At 43.5% G+C, this 24,628-nt stretch overlaps 1 protein-coding gene across 1 annotated transcript; it reads right to left on the bottom strand.

The window, feature by feature from the left end:
* Positions 1-793: 793 nt before the first annotated feature.
* pkp3a (plakophilin 3a) lies at positions 794-23,754 on the bottom strand. Its single transcript, XM_048257666.1, has 13 exons — positions 23,353-23,754; positions 18,433-18,557; positions 15,223-16,157; positions 13,656-13,779; positions 12,194-12,398; positions 10,096-10,270; positions 9,713-9,830; positions 9,358-9,522; positions 6,424-6,606; positions 5,804-5,957; positions 5,029-5,224; positions 4,000-4,087; positions 794-2,661 (listed from the first exon to the last, which is right to left on the bottom strand). Exons 1-13 carry the CDS (start codon positions 23,567-23,569, stop codon positions 2,620-2,622), a joined length of 2,727 nt encoding a protein of 908 aa, XP_048113623.1. The 5' UTR covers positions 23,570-23,754; the 3' UTR covers positions 794-2,619.
* Between the last annotated feature and the right edge of the window lie 874 nt (positions 23,755-24,628).

The raw sequence follows: 24,628 nt of genomic DNA, 5'->3' as shown, positions 1-24,628 counted from the left end.
CTTGACTTCTGGCACTGCTGTGCTGTGGCAGTGAGAAGCTGTAAAACACTGTGCAAAAAATATTTAAATATATAAATATATATTGAAAATAAAAACTGTGTTGGAAGCAAAGTGGTTCCTCTCTGTTTGTCAGTTGCCAAATGGTGCCCCCACAGCTGCATCAACAAGAGTTTTTAATTGGGCACTAGGGGGCATTAGAGTTACAATATCTGACATTATTAGTCGTTTAGCTGACGCTTGTATCCACAGCAACTTACAGTGAACTAATTACGAGTCACCCTGGAACTCGGTGGTTAAATGGCAGCCCAGGGAAGTTGGTGTCACTTGTCTCTTAATAAGTCTATCCCTTTAAACTTTTTGAAAATCGTTACTGCGTTATCATTCCCAATGGGTACAGTGTGGCGACAAAGTTACATTTCAACAGTTTTCCACATAATAAAACACTTTCATTGATGGCACTGAGCATCAGCCAGAAACATAATTAGACTAACTGGTGGCAGCACTATGTTCGTATGTTCTGCTGGGAAGGCAACGCAGGGCTGTTATTGGCAGAGATAGCCAGAGTACCATGCAGGCAATTCTTCATGTTTGAGCAAGAACAAATATGTAAACAATTGTTCATGTTTGAGCAAGAACAAATCCCAAACACTTCACATTCTATATTGCTCTCTCTCTCTTTCTCACAGACACACAAATACACAGAGAGAAAGAGAGAGAAGGATTAAGCTCCACGCTAGTAAATCTGACTGTAATAGTCTGTCAGATATCCAAGTCAAGTTCAGTAAAGCCATTCTTTATCCACTATTTTCTCTTTATTGAGTCTTTGTGCATTATTAAGGCATTTACATGTGCAGGTATGCTTATGGCCACTGAATCCATTGACAACATTCCAGACCGGATTTAAAGGTACAGATTAAAGATGAGACAAGTGACTCCAACTTTCCTGCCTCTGAGGTCGCTGGGAGCAGTTCCTAAGGCCCCTTAAGCCATATCAGACTTCGGTGCAGTAAATGGACAACACCTTAACATAATATTCTTGGTATTTTTACAGGTGTCATTAGTGTCTGACAACTTTTCCTGTACATGACTAAACAGATCGTCTTAATGATGTTGTGTAGTTGTATCTAACTCTCTTCGCTATATGCTACAGTTGGCAGTACAGAGCAAAAGTAGCTTGTGAGCAATGAGATTTTACTCATGATGACTTCCTTATTTTCCCTCAAGCAGATTTCTTTGAGCATTTCTTTTTTTTACAATTTAGAAACTACAAACATTCAAAAGCTAGAAACCGTTGACATTCAGATGTATGCAAATAAATATACAATTTATGCAAATATATACAATTTGGATCTACATCAAATCAAATTCATGAAAAACCTGCAACATAAACCTGCACGAAAAAAAACTTGCTCAAGAAAATATGACGAACATATAAAGTTAATGCTTATCAATCCCAAAGCAGCATTTTTTCTCAAAATTATACATGGTGGTAGACTAAAAAATACTACAGTAAAGAACTTAAAAAGAACAATGCTTTTTATGTAAATAGGCAAATTAAAAAAATGAGAACATACAAATTCAATCAATAAAATCTCACTGTTAGTTGCATAAACTCATGATTATACAGACACCAGTGTTACATCCTGCAGATACCTGAAGATAGTTAGTCCAGAATCCCTGTTCATATAGGCAAAGTCTGCCGTGGATCTGGGCCAGATTTATTCCTGCATAAACATTTTAATTCTAAAACCATAATAATTCTTTCACCACATCTTAATAAGATAACCATATCTATACAAATGAAAAAACGAAGACACAAAAGACACAAATGAAGACACCATGTAGAACACCACACAGAAGACAATGTGAGTTTATACAAGTTTGTGAAACAAAAGCCAATGTTATAGTGCTTAGAGATACAAAAAATGCTAAATACCAGCGCTGGAGGTAAATAAATCTAAACTGAAAGGCTGAAATCCTTGGCTGGTGTTGAGGCTTGAGGTGTTTCCATTTGACACTATTTGCATTTCTTCAAAAGTCCAAAGTTTTCCTTTTATCTGTTGCCATCCGGAGATAACTCCTTTGTCTCCCAAGGTCAAGACTTTAAAAGGGCGACAATACACCTTTCACTGTCATAATTACCTCACTTTTTGGTGCGTTTCCAAAGTTTAAACATAATATGTTTGAAGTTAAAGTTAAAGCTGACTTGAAGGTAAAAAAGCTAACTATATATTCTATTCATTGGAATAGAAACTATGTACAGGAACATCCCATGATGTAGAGAATGCTACAAATGTTTAAAATTCAGTTGCAGAGCACTATAAACTCCCTGTTACCAGACTCAGTAAACTTTGCATAGATATATTTTCCCTGGGAGGAGATGCTGCACCAGAGAGGAGAGAGAAAGCGTTCTAAGGTGCTTCCTCTCTGTAGATGCTGAATGGCTGCCCCCAGAGTTCCTCAGATGGCATTGCATAGACTACTGTTTTTACACACGCTGCTGGGCTATGTATTCCTATGTCAACAGCCAGTGTTAGAGAGTTCCACCCAGAGACCAGCATTCCTATAATTACAAACAGGTGTCCATGTGTCCATATGTCCCAGAGTTGTAGATGCCTCTCAGATGGTCAGGTCAGCAAAGTCCTGTCTCCCATATCCTTTCTGTAAAACCAAGACACCATGAGCACAACTTACTGCAATATACTACTATCATCACAACAATAGACCTCTGTTCATGGGATAGATAATACACAGCTGCATGAAAGGATTTTCAGGCTTTATCAAGTTTATACTCTCATAAGTGAGGCATGCCCTGCCTGTGATAATGAATCTGAGCAGAGAGAGACAGTCAGAGTGAGAGAGAGACAGAGAGAGAGATGTACCCCCAGGGGTTGATGTAAGGGAAACTTTCTCAGCTGTACTGTGGAGTCTGGGTGACACCCAGACATGCTAAATGTTTCTCATCAAAATTGGGATGTGAACATGTGTCAGTGTGTAGCATTCTCATTGTGTTGAGACACGTCTGTCAAGAAACCGGCAGTATGTGGTGTGTGTAGCCTCAAGACAGGGCCATGCCCACACCTGTTCAAGCAACAACACACAAAAACCTGTCCAACCCAGCTCCACCCTGCCCAACCCTCTGAGTGTGTGTGTGTGTGTGTGTGTGTGTGTGTGTGTGTGAGTGTGTGTGTGTGTGTGTGTGTGTCTGTGTGTGTGTGTGTGTGTGTGTGTGTGTGTGTGTGTGTGTGTGTGTGTGTGTGTGTGTGTGTGTGTGTGTGTGTGGAAGTCAGAGAGAGAGAGGAATTGGTTGGAAGGGGGGTTAGACGGTATTTGAATGTGTGAAATGGAAAACACCCAGAAGGTAGGGCGGAGGCACTTGATTCATGCATTATTCTAAGAATACAGTCACATGAAATAACATGCATAGGGTGCTAAACACAGTCTTGTAAATTCTGTAACAACTACAATATGCTTAGGCTTACTGTGCAGTAGACAGTGCAGTGCAACACAGTGCAGTGTGAGGAAAGCACTGCCTAGAGATGGGGGGCTCTTAAACAGGGGCGTTGGAAGTATTTTCTGGGAAAGGGTGCGTAAAGTGCGTGTGGCAACTACTTCCCCCCTCACTTCTTTACGTTTAACACTTTCTTTTGTTCGGCAGTGCCGGTGTTCAACACTGCCCATAGTCTCAAACATTCACTAAACTACCACCAGCAAGACCATAAAATACTCATAAGCATGTCCTTAAGCAAACTATCTATGCATTATTCTGGAGGAAACTTGTGGAATTACTGAATCAGTAGCCACAATATTGTTAGTGTCATCCATGGTAAAGAGAAACATTTTTACAAAAGTCAGCAGATTCAAACGGTTGCAGAAACCACATGGAGAAGAACAGGGAGCAGGAAACAAAGAAGAGTGAGAAGTAAAGTTAGAAAACAGTGCAGCACTTATTTTCTCTTTCACATTCCTGGTTTCGGTTGCACAGTCAATCGCTCTCACCTTCTTGTATTCCTTGTGTAGTTTCTTGTACTGAAACATGTTGGAGAGGACTGTCGCTGCGGCTTTGGCTGCTTTCTGCTTGCCAGAACTGAAAGACATCAAAAATATATGATAATAAGATACCAATTTAATTTGATAAAAATCCATTCAATCACCTTGCAATAAATGTACACAAAGAATTTACAGCCAAATACTTTAAATGTAAAATAAAACCACGTAGTCATTAGTTCAAAGTGAAATCCACATGACACTGACACTCTTATATTTATTATTTAGGCTTAAACAAGCAGCAAAGCATATGGTGAAGAGAGGAAACATTCATTTGTTTATTCATTCATTTGGCTAATTCTTTCATCCAATGCCACTTACAGACGTCAATCTTTACAGGGCCAGTCTCCTCGGTATAACTTAGGGGTGAAGTGTATGGAGTCAAAATAGGGTCTTTCTACATGTGCAAAGACATTTCGTACATGTAGAAATATTTTGTAGGCCTATGTGTGAAAAAAAAAAGATGTACCTGTAGAAATATTATGTACTTGTGTGAAAGAAATGTGTATCTGTAAAAATATCCCATCCGCTTTTTAGACTGTAACGTTATAGGTTAGCTTCTAGCTAGCAGTAATGTTGACGAAACAGTTTAATTATTCATTCCATTTCTACAGGTACGAAATGTCTTTGCACATACAGAACTCCTTTTGCACAGCTGCAAAACTTTATTACACATGTGAACATCTTTACACAAGCTCTCAATATTAAAGACCCTATTTTGACTCCATAGAAGTGCCTTGCTCAAGGGAAGACACTGGCAGCCTGGAAGTGAACCTACAACTTTTCTGACTACTGCATGCTAGCCCGGATCTTTAGCCAAAACACTACCACCGCCGAAGCAAATGCTGGGAGTTGCCTAGTCTATGCTGCAGTTACAGTATGCTCTCCACAGCCTTGTGATTCATATGTACTTCCCATACAGAGAGCTTAAAAGGATCATCATGAGACAAACTTGTGATGCCTGCAGGGACAGTCACTGACCTGTTGTCATGGGATGTTTTGATGCCTATCAGCTTTGGCAGGCCGTCGAAGTAGGTGATGTCCCTGGCTGCGACCTCGCTGCAGATCACCAGGTTGTTGAGCGTTCCACAGATGTTGACCACCACATCATTGGACGGCTCTTTTTGCTGCCCGTCACTCGGAAGCTTGGATACCAAGTTGTTGACCACCTTTGTAGCTAAGAGGAAAACAATGGAAAATATATAAACGTAACAATATAAATATATAAACGTAACAATAGAATGTGTTACGTTTTTATGTGTCGGGTGGTGGGGGTACGCCAGCCGAGTCAAGATGTAGGTGGTGGTACGCGGTGGTAAAAAAGGTTGGGAACCACTACACTATAGTATACAGCATATAGTATATTTAGTAGCTTTTTACGACATATACCGTGGAAACACAACATATGGTTAATGCTTTATAATAACTACACACAATTAAACATTTATTAAGCATTAGTAAACGATTACTAAATGCTTTGTTCCTCATTTGTAAAGCATTGTTCCTGCATTAATTCTCATCAGTAAAGCATTTGTACACACAGTTATAAATGGTTTGTTCATAGTAAATAAGCCTATATCTAAAATATGTTTATACATTATTTTTTAATACTTAATACATAATGCAAAAATAATTTGTTGATGAAGTAATATTTCAATTATTTAACTTTGGGTGGATTTGGCTTGGGTATGGCTTAGGAGTAGCTGTACTCCTAAGCCTAGATCCTGGTGCCCAAATGAGGAGGGATCATGCTCACCCATGTCATTCTTGTTGTAGGCGTGGCGGGACAGGTTCCTGAGGAAACCTGTGAGAGAGCGGAGTTCCAGGTCATTAGTGGTCCTCAGGTGATCAAGAACCACAGGCAACATCCTCTCCTGCTCGAGAGCAACCCTACTCAGTTTGGATGCCCACTGAGAGAGAAGGAGAAAGGGCGAGAGAGAGAGAAAGAGGAGAGAGAGAGAGAAACAGGAATCATTACACATTACAGTGCTGCAGGGGCTTCTTGTCTGTACAACAAACAAACGCCAAAACAACACACAGTCCTATCAGTTCATATTTAAACCTACAAGGTTCTTCCAAAGTGACAACATACAGTATGTGTTGACCAGGAATGGAATCCAGGTCACCAGAATGGCAGACAACACCAAACCACTAAAACCCCTCCAAATTCACCGCAATGTATTTCCTCAGCAGGAGGGAACAGACACATATTAACACATTACACTATAAAAAAAAACTACATGGCTTTATGGCTTTAACAATGCCCCCTAACATTCCAGGCCATAAAAAGGTGTAACTGCCCCCCCCCCAACACACACACACACACACACACACACACACAAACACACGCAGACAAAGTGTGTACTGTGTGCTTACCTGTGTGTCGCCAGCAGTGATGTTTTGCAGGGCCCCGGCGGCGGCTTCGCGCGACGTAGCGTTGATCTCGCATTTCTGGATCACGCCGTTGTACAGCCCCACCACCTGGGGGTGCCACAGCCACTCTATGCCATGGGGCACCTTGGACACCTCTGAGAAGGTCAGCTGGGCCGGGTTCTGCTTCTGAGGTGGGGATGGAGTGAGGACGGACACACACACAAACATACATCAAACAGAGATCTTTTGCATCGCGACGGACACACACACACACACACAAACATACATCAAACAGAGATCTTTTGCATCGCGACGGACACACACACACACACAAAAACATACATCAAACAGAGATGCATGCATCGCGACGGACACACACACACACACAAACATACATCAAACAGAGATCTTTTGCATCGCGACGGGACACACACACACACACAAAAACATACATCAAACAGAGATCTTTTGCATCGCGACGGACACACACACACACACACACAAAACATACATCAAACAGAGATCTTTTGCATCGCGACGGACACACACACACACACAAAAACATACATCAAACAGAGATCTTTTGCATCGCGACGGACACACACACACACACACAAACATACATCAAACAGAGATCTTTTGCATCGCGACGGGCACTAACTTTGAAACCATTGGTCCAGCCTTAGCAATCACATTGATTAGAGATTGATTAAGGAACGTGACTCCCTACTTCACCTAAACTTTACAAATTGACAATGAACAGCATCAACAGTCTGGAAACAATGTATGTAGGTCTACCTTTGCTGTAAATACATTTTTCCAGCAGCATTTTGTTTGACGTTTGCAGGTCTAGGTGGGCGGGGCCAGGCTATTACACATGTGCACACTTGCCGGAATGCTGAGCTAATCCAATTGAGATGTATTCCCCTCCAGTTAAATAGCAGATATAGGGCCCTATCATGACAGTCTAAAGCGCATGTTCACTAGTCAAAAACGTATTCAAATTTAGTAGGATGTCCAGTCCACATTGGGAGTGTTTTCGTTATCAAACGTTGAGCACATTGCGCAACAAGGTGTTCCTAGGTTTCTTAATCAGTCATGGGTGTGTCATGGGGCATAACATATTTTAAACCAATGAGAATGACATCTGTCATTCCCTTTAACGGCGCAAAGCTCGACGACAAAGAATGCATCGGTATTTTGACAGTCAACGGCGCATTTGAAGGAGTCTGCCTGCGAGACCGTATGGAACAGTCATTCCACTAAACCATGCTTTACTAAAACCTAGCATAGCCTTTATGCATTTGCACTCGTCTATTATTTGAACTCATTGGCAAAGTGAAACTAACTTCACCATGGTGTCAGTCAACGACAGTTAACGCAGTAGGTTACTTTCACTATTGACTGACAATGGGTTACCATCGAAAACATAGGCTGGAAAAAGCAACACCCTAATATTTTTCGAATGACTGAATAAAACAACGTTTATCCTGCAGAGGAGTTGCTTATATCTCGTGATAGTGCATCTTCAGCTGTGCTCTCGCCTAATCACTTTTTAATGTTTCCCATTGTAGCCTAATCGTGTAATTTCTAATGTTTTGCATGGATGTGTGCTGGTGCGCGTTCATGGAGGCTAGAAGGATGTTGTGCACCCGCCAATATGACTGTTGATGATACGCTCTTAAAATAACATATAAACAACTCACCATAGACTTCTGACCAGGTTTCTCTTGGTCAGTGGCATAATGCGTTTTAGGTGGTGTACAATAGCGATTTTTAGACAGAGCACTAGGCCACTCCCTAGGTTCTTAATTACCACACCCCTGGGTGCATTGTTTAAAAAATAGACGTGCAAAATAAGAAAATAAACTTTGCACCCGGGTGGAAAACAAGTTTTACGCAATGTGCCAGGGTGCAAGATAGGGGCCTCAGAGTTCAAGTGCAACGTATTGAGTAATGTGAGATAGTTAATCCATATGGAACACACACCTATTTTTTTACTATACTTTTTGGCTTTATTATGACAGGACAGCGAAGAGGCAGACAGGAAGCGAGTGGGAGAGAGAGATTGGGTAGGAGCGGGAAATTACCCGGGTCAGACTCAAACCACGGTCCCCATGGGCACGTGGACCCGCATGTGGCATGAGCACTGTAGCCAGTTGCACCACAGCACCCCCCAACACACACCCTTTTTGTAAATGACTGACACACCCTTGGTAGGGAGAAGACACCCCGGAACAGGGTATATAAAAATGTGAATAACTTCAACAAAACCAACATCTTAAAGGGGCTGAGTGGCGTTAACACTTACATTTATTCACTTATCAGATTCTTTCATCCAAAGCAACATAGAGTGCAGCATAGATACACATTTGGATTGGTGCACATAGGACGCACTCTCTGGGTATCAACCTATGTCTACCAGTAAAGCAGGAACATACACTTCCACTCAAAAGTTTGTGGTCTCTAAGAAATGTCGCTGCTTTCCATGAAAACATTCAAGAACATTTTAGTGGGAAATATGGCAAAATGAATAGGAAATATGCTGTAATGCTGTAGCCTTTGACGTTAAAAATGATGAGATCTGATAAGTATAAGTATATATACTCTTTTGATCCTATGAGGGAAACTTGGTCTCTGCATTTATCCCAATCCGTGAATTACTGAAACACACAGTGAGGTGAAGCGCACACTAATCCCGTGAGCTGCCTGCAACAACAGCTTGGGGAGCAGTGAGGGGTTAGGTGCCTTGCTCAAGGGCACTTCAGCCGTGCCTACTAGTCAGGGGTTCGAACCGGCAACCCTCCGGTTACAAGTCCGAAGCACTGACCAGTAGGCCACGGCTGCCCTAGAAAAGCAACGCAAACAAGAAAATGGACCAAATACTTTTGAGCCGTAGCGTATATCCAGAAAAATGTGAATTGGGCTTCTGCTTACCTTTTTGGCCTTCCTGCTCTGGGGGGTGTAGCAGCCCATGGCCTCGGCCTTGGAGATCTCGTCCCCTCTAGTGGGGCCCTCCAGCTTCAGCTTAGCAGAGGGGGGCATCTCGGTGTACAGCTGGTAGGAGAGGTTCCTGAGCACGCACATGGCGTTCTCCACACCCTGAGAGACAGACAGACAGACATGGGGGGCCATAGAATCTATCAGAAACACATACAAGAGATATAAAGCCCTTTACAAACCCTAAAATGGAGTAATTAAGAGATAATACACTCTCGTTCACACAGACACATGTGTTTACACATGTCTTACACGGACACACTCAGACACAGACTCTCTCACACACACACACCTTCTCCTCCACCTTGGTGTCCTCCATGCAGTTCTGTATGTAGTCCACCAGTGCGTCCACCAGCCTGTTGGTCTCCCTCATCTGATGTCTGGTCTTCTCATTCACTGAGCTCAGGTTCCTGAGGAGCAGAGCACGTCATTAGACACAATGCATGTGTGTGTGTGTGTGTGTGTGTGTGTGTGTGTGTGTGTGTGTGTGTGTGTGTGTGTGTGTGTGTCTGTGGTGTGTGTGTGTGTGTGTGTGTGTGTGTGTGTGTGTGTGTCTGTGTGTGTGTGTGTGTCTGTGTGGTGTGTGTGTGTGTGTCTGTGGTGTGTGTGTGTGTGTGTGTGTGTGTGTGTGTGTGTGTGTGTGTGTGTGTGTATGTGTATGTCTTGTTACAGTACCTGAGGCAGCCTGTGGTGTTGAAGAAGATTTCCTTCTCGGAGGCATTCTGTTCAATGAACTCTGGGTTTTCTAGTCCTGATAGTGGCACCAAAATCTGCTTGGTCAGTTCCGACAGGGTCTCTCTAGCTAACTTCTCCTTCAGGTTGTCCTTGGAGGAAAGGTTCCACAGAATACCTATGACACACACACACACACACACACACACACACACACACACACAGATGCATACAGGGGCAGAGAATGCAGAGGTTATCTTCAGAGGACAGAGTTCACACATGAACACCTAGTCACACTCTTCTTTATCATACATAATTTACTGTACACAGACACCCACTCCTATCATAGCTACATAATCTGGAACTGATTTAGCACTGCGGCTCTAGTGCTGTATTCTCACACACATGTATGTATGTGTGTGAAAGACTGAAGACAAAGACAGACATTGACTTTGAAGAACAGACACCACACCCTTTTCATCCTTTTCATTAGCAACTTTTAGCATGGCCATTCATTCAATGACACAGATTAGTGGTTGTTATAGTAGAAAGATAGTCGTTGTAGGGCATAGGTTTTGCAATACATCAAAGAAGCATGGAGCACAGGAAAAAAAAAGAAATAAAAAATAATTCTGAATCCCTGTGGCATGACTAGGACACCACTCCAGCTATTAAAACCACTCCAACCCAAAATACTTAATAATGAGCACAAAAATACTACATTAGTACATCAGTGTAGTGAGTAAGTGATCTATTCGAAATGATAAATAACACTGTGAGATCTCTGGGTGGCTCCTTTTTCTTATCCCATTATGAGGCTTCCTGAATGGATTGTGCTTCAGAATGTCTTGGTCTCAGCATGTTGAGATGCGGGGTGAGTAATTCAATTTACGGTCACAATGCTGTAAAGTTTGTTTGTTCTAACATGCCTTGGCTATTCAATGAAACCCCAGTCCCTACGCCAAATCAGTTAGGCATTAGTTACGGTTACAGAAAAACAATGCTAGTCAACTTACATATTTTTGTTAAATGATAACACTATAAAACCAGTACTAAAGTGGAGGAGTGCCCTGATAATTAACTTTGTCTCTATCTCTATCTCTCTTTGTCTCAATCCCTGTCCAATCACTCTCGCTCTTTTGCCAAGGTGTCAAAACAGGCTTGGGCTTGGGTGTGTCTCATGGAGGATAAAGGCAGCCAAACTGGCTTTCTGTGGCACAAGTTGAGACACCGCAGCCCATAAAACACACCCTGACAGACGCTCACACACACAGCTAAGAAAGAGCACACAGTCACACATACACTCACACAAACATGCAAAGACGCACACACACACACACACACAAAACACAAAAAATGATCTCTCCTGACTCTGCTGACATGACAACCTCTACAAACTTGTCTACAAAGGCTTTTTTTTTTTTTTTTTCCTAAAAAATCACCTGCATACTGTAGCTGTATCTAAGATCAATCATTCAACGCCACACCCTAAAAGATTACTTGGGGCATGGGAATCCATCTGTATTTTTGATCTTTCCCCTCCATGTCCCACCCTGTCGGGTAGCTCAGGTAACAATCACATGTTAGCATAGTATCCAGGTACTTGCTGATACCCACAGCTGCCAAGGCTCGCAGGAAACACCCCTTTTTGCCCCCACCCTCCTCTCTCTCTGGTGGTTTCCTTCAGTTAAACATTAACCGTTATGGCAGTGATTTAGAACATGACACTGTCTCAGTGGGACAGCCCCAGCCCTCATGTGAGAGGCACTCTGGGCAGACCACAGGGTGGGTAGGGCCCTGCTGAACGACCCAGAGAGATGAGTGGAGTGGAGTCACTGGCTCTGGACTGAGAGTGATGTGCTCTGGTGTCTGGGAGATTACTATACCCAGAGAAAAACTAGTATGACAAATGATCAGAATATATAAGCAGCTGAATGACCAAATGGGAGTTAATCAATTGCTGCGCTCTTAAATGTTGCAGAGGTTTTCTCTTTGCTTTCCTAACTGAAGGCAAGTCGCTGGAGCAGATCCAAGCCTGCACTGATGGAAACCGACACTATCCGTGGGAAGCTCAGGGGCAGACGGTTGTGTTGGTCCTCACCTGTGATGTTCTTGCGGAGCTCGTTGTCTTGCTGCTGGAGGGCCTCGCTGAGCTGCGGGATGCCCCCGGCCTCGATCAGCGCCACCTTGTTGCCCATGTTCTCGTAGATGAGGTTGCGCGCGGCCCCCGTGGCGTAGCGCTGCACCTCCTCGCTCTCGCTGTTGAACAGCTTCACCAGCAGAGGAATGCCCTTCATCTGGTTCACCTGAGAGACAGGACAGAGGCAGGACGGGCGGATAGATGGACAGACAGAAAGATAGACAGATGGATTGAAATGCAGAGAAAAACAAACAGAAAAAGGAAAGAAAGAAAGAGACAGAGAAGGTAAAAAAACGAGAGAGAGAAACAGGCAAAGAGAAGGAGAATTGTCAGTGTGAATTTACTCTCACTTCAGATCAAGGTTAAGGTAAACTTTAATATCCCCTCGGGGAAATTCATGTGGTCAACATTGCACGTCTCACAAAACATATAGTTAGGTGCGGTGGTGGAACCTTCTGGCCCTCTGACCTACTCAAAACACCTATGGTTACAGTGGGGAGATAAATTACACACATGCCCAGGATACCTTTGAGACAGAGAGCCATGGTCTTGTGCTTAAGGCGACAACCCTCCAACTCATTCCTAAGTGAAACATGCCTCCCTACCACAGTCGCCACAGGCCTCATCCAAGACTGAAAGAGTTTAGACAGAGACTAAGCTCTACAAAAACAAACCCAGAACATAATTAGCAATAGAATCTAATTTGAGAATGTAGGGCCCAAAAGAATGCTCTGCTATGGGCATTGTTGTAAAAAGGAAAGTTGTTGGCGATACAGACACTTGACCGCAGACCTGTAACTTTGAAGAAAATAGAACAGCAGATAGAATTCTTTAATGACAACCTGTCATGTCATTAACTGTGAAGCATTTCTCACTGCGCCGTTTTTCTCACTGCAGGCAAGTCATGACCTGGTATGTTATGCATAGCATGTTGTAAATATGAGTCTTGGTCTTTTGTTCTTCTTTCTGGTTATGTCTGTGCGGACCATCTCTACTAGTCTGAGTAAGTGACAAGGGTTTCCCAACTGATTTCTGCAGCACTGAGAATACTAAGGTAATGGGAAAAGTGATCTGGAAAAACATTGTTCTGTCTGCACGGTGGATGAGTTGTGAATTGGATGTACTGAGTTTCACGTGTAACAGACTCAAATATTTTTTTATTATTATTATAAACATCTGAAAAAATGGGTTGGTAAGATCTGATAGTATCACTAGAACACCATGTACAATCTATTGTGCCGACTCCGATAACCACTAATTATGGAACAAATATATAACTGTCATTGCTCAAGAGTCTGGACTGTCTGTCGTTCTATTGTGTGGACCAATGTGACCAGGAAGTCAGTAATAGGAAGTGGCCACTTGAACGTGTGTATTCCCCTGGTCATATCAAAACATCTGGCATTAGCAGGCAGGCCCTTACCTGATTCTTGGCCTCACTGTTGTGGTAACACTCATGCTGAATGTAGGCAGCACCCAACATCTGAAGGGAGGGATCTGAAGTCTCCAGGTAGTTAATGGCAGTGGGCATGTCCAGGCTGCTGATTCTGTTTGGATTCAAGAGAGAGAGGGGGGTTAGGGTGAGAAAGACAGTGTCAGTGTCAACAATGGTATAATTTCTCAATTTGAATTTTAAACCCTTCAACTTTCAGGGGGCATTTATCTTCATCTTAGCAAAAAAACTGTGCTCACTATTCTTTACATAAAATGTATTTAATTGCAGGTAAATTATATTGGGTGTGTGTACGTGTGAGCTATTCTCTACTGTAGCTCTTAGCATTTCTTGGGTCTCTGGATTTCCTGGTATGCGTGTGTGCATGTGTGTGTGTGTGAGTTTATTCAGTGTGACTAAGTGCTGTAGCACTCTCAGTCCTTCTTTGTCTCTTGTTGTCCTATACTTTCCCTCCCTTTCTCAACTCTCACTCTCAGCCTCTCATGTGAACAGAGTGTGACACTGACACACCCAAAGTAGTCCTTCCACTTACTTCCCCATTTAACCTGTAAAACACACACACACACACACACACACACACACACACACATACACACACACACACACACACACACACACTTACTGAGACACACACACACACACACACTTACTGAGACACATACACACACACACTTACTGACACACACACACACACACCACATCAACAAATTCACATTACCAATTAAAAAAGCCCCAGAAAAAAAAAAAAAGCCCCAGAATATCTCAACAGCCAAACTACATTATTAGATGAGGCAAGAGTCAAGACTGCCTTTCTCCTCTTCCAGCAACCACTCTTTAATTGTCAGTAATTACATTTTCAACAAAAGCTTTGGAGTGTCTGTTGCAAGAGCACCTTAAGCATGAATAGATGTTCTAGAATTTGATTGCAATTTTTGTCCTATGGAGCTGTAATGGGGACAACTGTCAATAAGGTTCATGGCCTTCTGAAGTTTGGTTGGACTACGCTAGGTTAAGGAGACAGACGTACCACTGCTCTACTTGTGAAGCTTATTGGGCACAGAGAGTTGTGTGTGTCTGTCTGTTTGAAAATTTTGCCCTGTGTGATTCTACCTAAAGATTCTAGCTTCTGGGCCCCAGCCATGGCGCAACTGGCTGGGGCACCTGCACTGCACGCTGGCAACCCGGGTTCGATTCCCGCCCTGTGGTCTTTTCCGGATCCCACCCTGACTCTCTCTCCCATTTGCTTCTTGTCATTCTCAACTATCCTATCACATTAAAGGCATAAAAGCCCCAAAAAAAAATATATATATATAAAAAAAAAAGATTCTAGCCTCTGTGGTTCTATCTAAAGATTCTAGCCTTTAATATCTTGCTTTGGCCAGCTGGATCCAAATAAAAGTGTAAGTGTGTGTGTGTGTGTGTGTGTGCATCACATGGGAGGATGTGCATGCATCTATACATATGTATTTGTAATCGTACTGTAACTGTATGTGTATGTATAAGTGTTGTTTGCATGTGCATGAGTCCTTGTCCTCACCCTGCCAAGTTGCTCATGCTGCCTGTTAACTCTCCGTCAAACACGTCCAGGCCTTTGCCCACGCTCTGCATGCTCTTAGTGGACATGGCTCTGCTGATGCGACCCCCCATGTTGCTTTGGGAGCCGGACATGACGAAGCCGCCCCCTCCTCCGTAGACGGAGCCGCCGCTGGTTGACCCCATGCTCATGCGGTTGTTGCGCTGGTTGATGCGGCTGATGGTGCGGTGCGCCGGACCCTTGAAGGAGTACTGGCGCTCCACGCTCTCCTCCATCATCCCGCTGCCGGAGCTAGCCAGCGTCCCGCTCAGACAGCGCCTCATGGTGGGCAGAGTGGTGGCCCTTATCTGGCCGGCCGAGGAGGTGGCCGCCTGCGAGATGCCGTTGGCCGCGTAGAAGGGGTGCTGCTGCTCGGACACCAGACTGTCGCTGTCGTCCTGCACCCACGAGGACACGGGTGTAGGCTGCAGGCGCATGGAGCGCAGCGATATGGTGTCCACGTCGGGTGGTGGTGCCCGGCTCATGGTGCGCATCATGGTCGTCTGCTGCTGGTAGCCGCCGCCCTGGAAACCACCTCCACCGCCGCCACTGGTAACCTGGTAACCGCCTCCTCCACCACCTTGGAAGCCGCCTGCTGTCTGGTAACCGCCAATGGTGTGATATGCACCACCGCTGCCGCCGCCACCGATTGCTTGATAAGTGCCACCGCCGCCACCGAGTGTGTGATACCCGCCACCGCCTCCGCCGAGTGTGTGATACCCGCCACCACCTCCGCCTCCGCCGAGGCGCATGTCGTCATAGTAATACATGCTGGAGCCTCCGGCCCCTCCGCCACCACTGGCGCCTCCACCCATGCTGATCTTCATGCGGTTTCCGCCGTCCACGGCCGAGCGGGAGGTGTAGCCTCTAGTAACTGCATACTGGGCCAGTGCTGAACCCTGAGGAGAAAGAGCAGAAGAGTTGCATGGTACACCAGGGGAATGGCCATCTCAGCACCAGAGTTATTGTCATGACAACAACTGGGTAAAATGGATATAAATATATATATATATATATATATATATATATATATATATATATATAATTTATTTATTTATTTTTACTGTATATATATATGTAATATAGAAATAATGAAAGGAATAACAAAGCATATCAAGAGGAATAAAACAACCAGATGCAGTATGCAAGAGTGGAAGCAGGCTTCGCACCAATGGTATCAACTGTAAACAAGCTAACTGTCCATGCTATCACTGTTAGGGCCAAAGAAAGTTGTACAACAAACTGAACAAGCTGGCCTTTTTTAAACGGAACCACTTGTTTCCTTTGCGTGCTATAAAGGCATGACTATTGCCTATAGTGGCAACCGGGGGATAAGCGGGATAACGGCCTTCCGGGTGTCCTGTTATACGGAATTAATGGACTCGGGCGGAGTAAACTCTTTGCCTCGCTCTCATCCATTAATTCCATATAACAGGACACCTCGATGGCCGTTATCGCCATAGACTGTATATATAGTCAATGGTTATCCCTTAGGCCTACATAAAATGCATGTGAGTTTTCAGACAACATTCCAGACGGGGTCTCATCATGAATTTTGTTTTTATTTTTGGTTCCCATGGAAACCACTTGAGCACTGATGTGAAATCTCTCACTTATGACACCATGAGTCCAGTGACTCACCAAGTTCCTTCTGGCTTAGGCTATCTCAAAGCTATTAATTAAAGACAACGTAACATGAAATGTGAAATGTTATCTTTGGTATTATAGTTATGTAACCAAATTGATGAGAAGATGTGAAGATATATTATCTAAAATGAACATTTCAGCTATTGTTCTTGAATATTTTTTGAGTGTAATGTCATGTATTCTTGGTGGTGTTTTTTATTTGCGTACAGCTGCCAGAATCTTGAGTATGTGAAACATGTTTCTTCTCAAGGTCAGAGAATAAGCTCTTGGGTGCTCCTTGTTGGTGCCCCCCCGCCCCTCCCCCCCCCCAATTCCTATCCTCCCTCACCTTTCTTATGCAGCCCTTGCCACTTAATCTACTAAACCCCTCTTCTACTGCACTTTTTACCCCCCAATTCCTATCCTCCCTCACCTTTCTTATGCAGCCCTTGCCACTTAATCTACTAAACCCCTCTTCTACTGCACTTTTACCCCCACACTTTGCACAAATAGGCTGACACCAGACATAATTTCACTGCATTTCTTACTTCCAGTAACTATATGCATGTGACAATAAACTTCCTTGTATCCTTGTATAAAACGTCCCACATACTCGACGCACCCGACCAGTAGCGCGACAATGTGACGTCACAGAAGCGCCGTAACCATTTATACTCGCGCGTGGTGGTTGCAATATTCTCCTGAACAGAGGTGTCGCTGTTGTGAAAAGACTAACATTAACTACTTACACAGCAGAAGAAGCTGCAGTAAGAAACACCAGTAGCTAGCCTCTGCGATGGTACTTCAGATGTTGGTTGCTACTATTCACAACTACCATCATCATTATCATGTAGTTTCCAAGGCCATCATCATTATCATGTAGTTTCACAGGTAGATAGATAGATAGATAGATAGATAGATGGATATATCGATAGGTACTTTAGTCATCCCGAGGGAAATTTTAATAATTTAAACAGTTTAGTTAGCTGGCTAGCTAGCTAGCAGCTGGCTGAGTTTGTGTAATTTCCTGAAGTGGAAAGAGATTTTGTTCAGGCCTTAATAGATATCCTTTGTTTGAAAATAAATCGTTTCTATTCTTTCCTCTTAATTCCATGTGTTGCAACTCTCACTGGTAACTTTGTTAACTTATCCAGCAAACTATTAAAAATTCACGACTGTAACAAAACACTGCAACTCGCTTGCCCTCGAGCTAGTCCATCTTCCTGTTTCCGCCTTGTCGCGCTCGTCTGAAAAAAAATGAGTGGTGCGCTACCGTGTGCACACTACCCTGGCGCGCCAGAGAGATCTACGTCATTTTGACGTCACATTGCCGCGCTACCGGTCGGGTGCGTCAGGTATGTAGAAGCCATAACTGAGGTGACCAATGAGGTTCTGAGGCTCTCATTTAGATTAGGAATAGGGATAATGCCATTCTCCGGATGTGTTCCAGTGATTTGATCATGTTAAGCAATATAGCATGAGTGAGAGTGGGGTTGGTCATGGATATTCCCACGGATATTCCCATTCCCAAGGTATATTTGGTCTTACCACGCCTGCCCCTCCTCCTCCTCCTCCACCTCCTCCTCCTCTGCTGCTGCTGCTGCTGTATCCATAGGAGCGAGAGCTGAACCCCGGGCTGGCTGTTAGGTGTTTCATAGATGCAGTTCCGTAGTCTATCAAACACACACACACACACACACACACACACACACACACACACATCAGACAGGAAATGTACATTCAGACACTTCACTGTCAGGCTTCTTTAAGGTTTGTAGTAGCTATGGTGTGGCTACATTCTGTCACTCGGTTAAGTAATACTAGGAATGCATGCCAAAAGAGAACAAGCAGAGAGATACCACTGAGCGTGTGAGCTGAGCTGATTTATCACTAACTGATACCACTTACCACACAGCTTATTGACATGAATGAAAACAAACTAGAGTAGTTTATTCTATGCTGAATTATCACTACTTTAGGTCAATGCCAAACTGTGGATAACACTAATAGGTCTGTTTAAGCATTATGATGACACATGGTGTAATAAAAGGTATTACGTCTATTAAGAACTTTTACATTAGTTCAAATGGACCATTTTAAACATACCGATTTTGGTATAAGCAATACATAGAAGTTGAGGACCTTGAGTGACATTGCTGAGCCCATTGTAAGTATCATTGTTGGTGATTCCACCAATGGAATGTCGCAATGTTGACATTGCACACACGCACCCACATAAAAAAGAACACCAAAAAAAAAACTCGCAAGCACAATTAGTGTGTGACAAAAACAGAGAGAGGGACAGAAAGAACGAGAAGGAAGGAAAGACTGTGTGTGTCTGTGTGTGTTTAGAGAGAGGAGGATTGAGAGGTGGCCACAAAGTACTCTTTTTATGTGATGGTGTGATAAGCCATGTCAATGGAATGTTGGGGTCAGCGGCATGCACACTCACACGTCATGGTGGCAGGGCACTACAGAGCTTCTGCTCACATTCCCACCTGAATTTTCACAAGCTCCAGATGCTTTTCACACACTAACGCCAGGGCTACTAATCAGCCCTGTCTGTCAGAGCAGCTGAGAGAGCATTTTTACAAGCTAACTGGAGCTGGTCTGAGTGTATGCAGACACTGACACTAATCCTAGACCTCATTCTCAGAACTGAACATGACGGGCAGTATGAATTTTATTCATTAGCTTTTTAAAGATGTCTAATATTTAGTGTCTTTAGGTGCAAATAGACCTACTTTATATTTTACTTAAACTTTGTTTAAGTTAATTAATGACACACAATAAAACCATAAACTATAACCAATAACCATATGTTATATCCAGCACATATCCCTCAGCCGGTCTTTATTTATTTTGTATTGATTCTCTCCGAAAGCAGCAGCTTTGTCGGAGCCAGACATTAAAGGATCGGAGTGCAATGGTAGATGTTTGACTACAAATAAGGCTGACTTAAGACAAACATGAAATTCAACAGCATAAAGAGTTTGGTTCCAAAACGCTATATCTACCATTTTAATGAATTTTCATAATCTTTCATAATCTTCAAAATTTTATATATCTTTACTCAATCAAAAGACACTACAATTTGATTGATATTACCTGAAATACACAATCAAAAAAGCATTACTTTTTTTAAGTTTATTTTTTGGGCTTTTTGCCTTTATTTGGATAGGACCGTGAAAGTGACAGGAAGTAAGTGGGAGAGAGAGATGGGGTGGGAATTGGGAAATGACCACAGGTTGGATTCGAACCTGGGTCCCCTTGGGCACTCAGACCCATACATGGTACGGGCGCTGTAGCCTGCTGTGCCACAGTGCCCCCAAATAGCATGACTTTTTAATGTTTTTAAAAACGGGGATATAGCATTTTGGAACCAAACTCTTCATATGTGTGTATGAAAGTATGTACATAATCTGTTAGAAGACATAATCTGTCAGAAAGGCATTAAGATGGTACAACAATCAGATCATTTAGCCATGGCTCTCTGCTTCACCTTAAGCTAAATTACATGTTAAAGGATCAGAGTGCAATGGTGGCTGTTTTAACAGCACATGTGGCAATAATATCGTATAATGTGTATGTAATCTGTCAGAATGGAATTTAGATGGTAAAATATCAGATCAGTTAGTCATAGCTGTATGCTTCACCTTCAGCTATGAATGCCAAAGCCATTGGCTGGGGGCATAGAGGGACTCCTCCCTATCTGAGTCATTTGCTTTGACACTATTCAAAGTCTCTGAGCAGGACAGCACAGTAGTGCTGAGACAAGACCAGCAGCCCTTGTTGAAACGGGCAAACAAACAACCAGCTTGACAAGTAATGGAGGAGGGTGGGGGAGAGTGGGTGATGGGTCTTTCTGCTGGCATTCAAATGAGGGAACAAACACATGTTGCACCAGCTGGCTCAAAAAGGGAAACAGGCAGGGGGAATATTGTCAGTGTCAGGCGTGCTCCGTTCACGTCAGAAATTCTCTCATTACCAGTGTGGTGGGGGAGATTTATATCCTCTACACGAGTATGGCCTGCTTGGTATGCTGATGTTTACAAAAATTCCACGTCCTGCATCACACAGGCAACAGAAGGTCAAAACGTCTGTGACAGATATGTGCATGTGTTTGTTTATATTTGTGTTTTTATGTGTTTGTGAGTGGTGTAAACGTGTAGAAGAGTTAAAAAGAAAATCTGTTAGAGCTGTGTGTTTTGTTTTTTTAATTGTTCAACTTGCTAAATTTGCTGTACATACTGCCAAGTCCTAGCCTGGCGAGCTAGACCCACATTAAAATGTAGGGTCTGGGCACTCACCGTTCGCAGTGCTCAGTCCGAGGGGCGGGATAATCAGTTGTCTTTCAAATGCCCTCTGCACGCAATAGGACGCAATAGGATATTTGTTTTCAAGTAGCAGGGAATTCAAGCCAAACCCTTGCAACTTTGCCATCAATCATTATTGATTATTACACCAAACGACTCTATACACGATTTCAATGTCCTGATTAAGTTTTGATTTCTGCAGCTCACAAGCCAACGGAGAGTTGCTAGACTAGCCCTGGCAGCAAATGTAATTTGCTGCCGCTAGGGGCGCGTCTAGATTTCTAGGCTAGCCAAGTCCATGAAACTCAACACAACCGCCAGCCACTCCCCAACCACCTAATGGGGAGTGTTCCTATCAAACTGGTTCTGCTTTGCTGTCTGCTGCTGCTTTTCCTTAGGCAAGCATAAAGAGTCCACACCCCTCCCCTCCCATATCCAGAACAAACATGCACACACACACATATCCACACACACACACACACACACACACACACTTAAAGATTACACTACCTTTGTTATGAATATGTTTGATTGCAAGAGTAAAATATCTCAACGGTCAAACAGAGCAGGTAAATACCATTGACTGCATGCTTCCAAACGGACTTTAGCATTACATAACACTACCATTCTCCTGATCTCTAGATTACTGACATGGCCCCACCACACTATTCAAATATGCCAGGGCGTCCATTACACACTACACTGTGTGAATCCCCAATATGCAGATACTTGACAGAGAGGATAATATGCACTCCATAATACGCACCGCAATATAACTCAATACTGGGAATATGTCTAAAGCTGAGCATAGATCACTTTAGGGGAAGGCCATCCAGTCCAGCCCCATTGTCTCTGACTGTTTTATCAGAAACAGAGAAATACAGCTTTGCAGAACTGCTGTTTGTGACAAGAGAGGCTCATCAGAGAGAACCAGTGTGTCCAGCAGGTACTAGGTCGTAATGTTTTCTTTTTAATTTCATTGAGACACTGCCCTAACTTGCCTCTATTTTAATTCACACGTAAGCACACACAAGTAAACACACACATGGAGCTTCATATTGTGCATGTGTGTGTCTGTGAGTTTGTATGTCTGTGTTCTGTTTGTGTGTCTGTGTGTGTGCTTGATCAAAGGCTTTGATGGGGAAAAAAGCCCTAGTGGAAATATCTAAACGTGAGGGACCCTAAACCTGAGATCAGGTGAGTGTCTTTAAGGTCTGATTAGATACGGCCACTAATGGTCACTGAAAGAAACCGTGTGTGTGTGTGTGTGTGTGTGTGTGTGTGTGTGGCACAGCGAGAGAAGCCCAGCTGAGGCGTGTTTAAAGGCCAAAGCCTGTCTGGCGGCCTCTGACAAAGCCCTTCATTTGTAGGCTGACTAAGCGCGCTTGTAACTCTATCCCAATCTGAGACGTCATCCTTCCGACTACCCTCTTCCCAGCGAAGCACTGAGCATGACAGGGTGCACTTGTTTAGGCCTGCAGCATGTGTGTGTGTGTGTGCGTGCGTGCGTGCGTGCGTGTGTGTGTGTGTGTGTGTTGAGGGGAGGCCTGGGAGAGTGAAAACTGAAACTCATGTTCATTTTTACGCTACTGTCATAGAAACTGCTGGAGGAATTCAGGTCAAGATCATAGCACAATCTCAAGACACCAAAACAAGGGGTCATTTAATCATTACTATTCATCTAGTAGCATTTTGCACACCTACAGATGTGAGTGTTTAATTCCCTCTCAATAGATAGATAGATAAATAGATACTTTATTGATCCCCAGGGGAAATTCAAGGTCTTCCATGTTAGGAATAGGATATAGGCCCAGGTAACATGCTTTTTATAACAGTTGTCATAACATGCTAGACTGTTTGTTAGAGCAAAAGCAACTTGCTCCAGGGCTACGGGAACATATCTGGACAATACATTTCTGCCTCCTCAGGTTACCATCACAGGTCTGAGTTGAAGTGTTGGTGCACTTTCAAAGTCACTCAAGCCCCTCCCAGAACTGTTCAACCCAGTTTTAACACAATCTCGATCTTATGGCTGTGTTTAACACCTATATTTCCCAAATGGGCCTATGCAAAACCAGAAAAGTAAGCTCACAGCAACAATGGCGCTGCTGTTCAACAGATGCAATAAACGAGAACAGGTAAATACACTCACCTGACGTGGCGTTTTGCGAGGCTGAGCCGTTCTGTCGGGGAAGAGTGGAAGTCTTCTCTGCCAGACGCAACGCTACTTGCTGCTGAACGCGTTTTGCCCTCGCTGCTTCGTCCGAAAGTGAGCTCCCATGACCAAGCTGGATCTCCGAGGGGAGTGCGTAGGTACTGACAGATGTGTTGGGCTGTAACGCGGACAGAAAGGCACCATCAGAGGCCATACTCGTGCTTATTGCGAAAAGGACCGCGCGGAATGGCGGTGGTGTCCCAAACGGAAATAGAAATTTAAAAGAAAAAAAAGTATGACACGTTATTGATGCGCTTTTTATTTGCGCTCAGTGCTCGATAGATCGACTTGAGACACAGTAGACCTTCCTGTGTGTTCTGACAGGGAGCGTGTGCCTCTGTGCGTTCTATTTCTCGTGGGCGGAGCTGTTGTCGGGAGGAGTCAGGGTGATTCACTTGCAGTAGCCCTACCTGATTCAGGTAGCCTTATCACTGGCTGTAAGGCTTACATTACTTTACTTAACTTTGCATATTCGTTAGCTCCACTGCCATTTTAGTGACAACTATTTAAATGACCAAGGAACATGTTTGCCTCCAGCGAGGAAGTGTTTAGCTGCTATTGTTTAGATTCTGCCAAATCCATAACCATAACCTTAACCATTCTTAACTCAAGACTGACCATCTTTTCTGTTCCAGTGTTCCAAAAAACGCTGGGCTCTGTTCAAAATGCAAAATATAAGGTTTGATGCAACTGAGATTTTCAAATTCAAACAACTGTGTATCTTGTAGCTCCAAAGGAAGGCCATAGCCTCAGTATTTTCTTTAAACATTCAACTGTCTGCATAGTAGGCTAGCCTTGGCTTGAATTAGATTTGGGGATGGACAATTTCCCCAGAAGATGAATTTGATTTAGATTACTCAGTAGGTAACTAAATGGTCACTGAGTGAAACTGCCGGTTCATGTCAACATTTTATGCTGAGTTGAGTCAATGCTGAGATATAAAGGTCTTTAACATAGTCCGCTGAAACAGGTGGCGAGCAACCAGGGGTTGCGTAAAAGAGAAAGCTTGTTTCAGCGAATGACACATGTCTCAGACGGGCGTGACGCAGATGCGCATAGAAACGTCTGTGTTTACCTACAGCGGCGCATTGCAACACCTCAGCCTGCCAGTCCACCGGAAGGGTGTGAGCAGTCTGCACATATTATTAATAATAAGAAGAATATTAATATAACAACAACAATAACCGTCAACAAATGTTACATTTTGCACAGC

Source organism: Alosa alosa, chromosome 11 (assembly GCF_017589495.1).
Source record: "Alosa alosa isolate M-15738 ecotype Scorff River chromosome 11, AALO_Geno_1.1, whole genome shotgun sequence".
Taxonomy (NCBI): Eukaryota; Metazoa; Chordata; class Actinopteri; order Clupeiformes; family Clupeidae; genus Alosa; species Alosa alosa.
The sequence above is the reverse complement of the archived record's forward strand: the minus strand, read 5'-3'. Positions and strand labels throughout refer to the sequence as shown.